General features: G+C 41.7%; 1 protein-coding gene across 1 annotated transcript in view; it reads left to right on the forward strand.

The window, feature by feature from the left end:
* The window catches only part of LRP11 (low density lipoprotein receptor-related protein 11), a 46,146-nt gene that overhangs the window by 25,679 nt on the left and 17,108 nt on the right, over positions 1-3,359 (forward strand). The window contains exons 4-5 of the mRNA XM_011965649.1: positions 352-477; positions 1,526-1,738. Of these exons, the coding sequence (XP_011821039.1) occupies positions 352-477; positions 1,526-1,738 (339 nt within the window). The remainder of the gene's footprint in view (positions 1-351; positions 478-1,525; positions 1,739-3,359) is intronic.

Consider the following 3,359-nt stretch of genomic DNA (forward strand, 5'->3'; position numbering starts at 1 on the left):
CTGCTGCTTCCTGAGCAAGGCAAGCATGGAGAACAGCCCTCAGACCAAGAGCCCCTGAGGCGTCCAAAGAATTAAGTTGGGAGGCTCAAAAAGAGCCTTCCTGCCTCTTCAGAACCTGTTGCTCAAACTGTTAGGTTTGCCTGATTATTTGCATCTCTTCCCCCAAATGCATTTTATCATCCCCACAGACTCCCGTTTGTCATCCCCATCTTGATTTTATCATCCCCACGGACTCCCCTTTGTCATCCCCATCTTGATTTTATCATCCCCACGGACTCCCCTTTGTCATCCACATCTTGAGAATCTGAACTTCTCCTGCACTCCTGTGACTTGAGATTTGTTTACAAACAGGATGTTTGCACACTTGCTCGCGCTACCACTTCTTCTGTGACGATGGCTGCTGCATTGACATCACACTCGCCTGCGATGGAGTGCAGCAGTGTCCTGACGGGTCTGATGAAGACTTCTGCCAAAATCGTGAGTTGGCTGTGTCACATTGCCAGGCAGTGGCTGGAAGGGATGGAGTTGGGAGGTCTGTGTTCTGAGAATAAAACGCAAATGCAGTGTCCTTCCCCTGCTTGATTTTGGTTATAACTTTACATGTGAAAGCTATGCCTTAAATGAGAATTCAGTATGTCTCCAGTCTAAGTCGCAAATGTCAAATTTTCAATATTGCTTATGTTTTTAATTTTTTTCAATTTTCCAGGATTTTTCTATCCTAAAAATGCTGCATATCATGTGCTTTCTTAAAAACTGACGTGATTTGATGTTTTGTTTTGATAATTTTTTTAAGAAAATTTACAATACACCAGGGTATGGCTAAGTCAGAGCCAGAGCTGTAAATCAGTCTTATAATGTCATACACATAGAAATGCCCTGTAAGAAAGAAGAAAAACTGACAAAAGTCTAATGAAGTATGGATTTGAGGAAGGACAAAGAGTGGCAAAACCTTAAGTTTACATTTAATATTTGTCCATTTCTTTTTCTTTCTTTTTCTTTTTTTTTTTTGACACCAGTTCTCACTGTCACCCAGGCTGGAGTGCAGTGGCACGATCATGGCTCACTGCAGCCTCGACCTCCCCAGGCTTAGGCGTTTCTCCCACCTCAGCCTCCCCAGTAGCCAGGACTGCAGGCATGTGCCACCATGCCCAGCTAATTTTTGTTAATTTATTGTAGAGATGGGGTTTTGTCTTGTTGCCCAGGCTGGTCACGAACTCCTGGGCTCAAGTGATCTCCTACCTCTGCCTCCCAAAGTGCTAGGATTATAGGCATGAGCCACCATGCTGGGCCCTGTCCATTTCTTTATGTGTAACATTTGGAAAGCTGACTATTGGAAGAAGAAAGAACAGATTACCCATTTGAAAACAAGAGAGAATAGATTTTTATGGTCCTCCGACATGTCTTAGATGAGTGGGCTGTTATATCCAAATATCCGTGATTCTAAATGAGCTGCAGATGTAGTGCTTTTAGTATTAAAGCTCAGAAAAGAAATCCAGCAACTAACAGTAGCTCTTCCACACTTCAGTGGGCCTGGACCGCAAGATGGTAACCCACGTGGTAGCTAGTCCTGCCCTGCCAAGAACCACAGGGCCGAGTGAAGATGCAGGGGTTGACTCCTTGGTGGAAAAGTCTCAGAAAGCCACTGCCCCAAACAAGCCACCTGCATTATCAAACACAGAGAAGAGGAATCATTCCGCCTTTTGGGGACCAGAGAGTCAAATCATTCCTGTGATGCCAGGTAAGGATTCAGGGCAGGTTCTCAACGAAGAACCTTGTTTTCTGTAGTCAAACTTGGCTCACAATTAAGTTTATGTTTGAAGAGTGTTAAGGAAGTATCTTGAAATAAGAGTTGAAATTAAGAAGTTAGCCAGAAAGGGGGGAAAAAACCTTGACATTTGCACTAATGTATAGTAAGGGACACTTAACTAAATACACTCATACATACATACCTACTCCAGAGATACCAATACATTTATTTGTAAATACATTAACATTTAGCTTACAGAAACCAATACTCTAAAGTGTTAAATTTTAGGTTGCTTTGAGATGAAACAGCATAATCATTATGTATTTGTGTAAATCCTCTTCACCCAAGCAAGGGAACATTTAAAAAAGTCATCTTGAAAGAGATGCATGTGCTAGTAATTCAATGTTATGCCTCCAATTTAACTAAATCTATCACTAAAAAAAGTAAGGCTAATAAGATTTATTTTATTTTATTTTATTTTTGAGACAGGGTCTCACTCTGTTGCCCAGGCTGGAGTACAGTGACGCGATCACAGCTCACTGCAGCCTCAACTTCCCAAACTCACATGATCCTCCCACCTCAGCCTCCTGAGTAGCTGGGACTATAGGTGTAGTAGCTGGGACCATCATGCCTGGCTAATTTTTGTATTTTTTACAGAGACAAGGTTTTGCCATGTCACGCAGGCTGGTCTTGAACTCCTGGGCTCAAGCGATCTGCCCACCTCGGCTGGCCTCCCAAAGTGCTAGGATTATAGATGTGAGTCACTGCACCTGGCCTAAAATACATTCGCATGACTAAAGCATTACAGAATTTAGCCAGATGAAGTGACTCACCTATAATCCCAGCTACTCTGGAGGCTGAGGCAGAAGAATTGCTTGAGGTCAAGAGTTTGAGACCAGCCTGGGCAACATAGTGAGACCTTGTCTCAATCAATCAATCAGTAAGTATTACAGGATTCCATCATTTTTTTCACACTTATTATTTGCATGATTATGTAACATGAGACAGAAATAGAGATTATCACATTTCCAAAAGCTTTTGTAATGTCTTTTCAGACTCCGCATAAATTGTATTGAAATAACCTGACATGATTTTAGTAGGTTTATTAAGAAAAATTTTTGTTCATTGTACAAGATATGGAAGATGCAAAATAATTTAAGGACAGTGAACCTAAAATGCCACCTCTTTTGAAAACTGCTTTTAATATTTGTTATATTTCCTTCTACTCCTTTGTTTACGTGCCTTGTAGATTTTAAGTGCCTCCATAAAAATTTGTCTGCAAAACATTGCATTCTAAGGGGCTTTTCTTTCTGAGTTTTCGTTAAGTATATTGCAAGTGTCTGCTTTTTTGGTCCATTCCTTGTTGGTACTGCCACCTACTGGTAAAATCAGTAAAATCGGCAAGCCTTTGGATGTGGTTTTAGTGGGTTTTCTCTGCTTAAGACAGTTTGTATGGAGAAGAGCGTCACAACCTAAGAAACAGAGTCAGGGGAGACCAGGCGTCTTTGGCAGGACTGCCAAAGGGGTGAAGAGTTTATGGAGAGATCTGTGTTATCAGAGGCCAGGATGGATGAATTCCTACCATCTCACTGTGGTGGAGAGAACCGCGTGA

Source organism: Mandrillus leucophaeus, unplaced genomic scaffold, assembly GCF_000951045.1.
Source record: "Mandrillus leucophaeus isolate KB7577 unplaced genomic scaffold, Mleu.le_1.0 Scaffold731, whole genome shotgun sequence".
NCBI lineage: Eukaryota > Metazoa > Chordata > Mammalia > Primates > Cercopithecidae > Mandrillus > Mandrillus leucophaeus.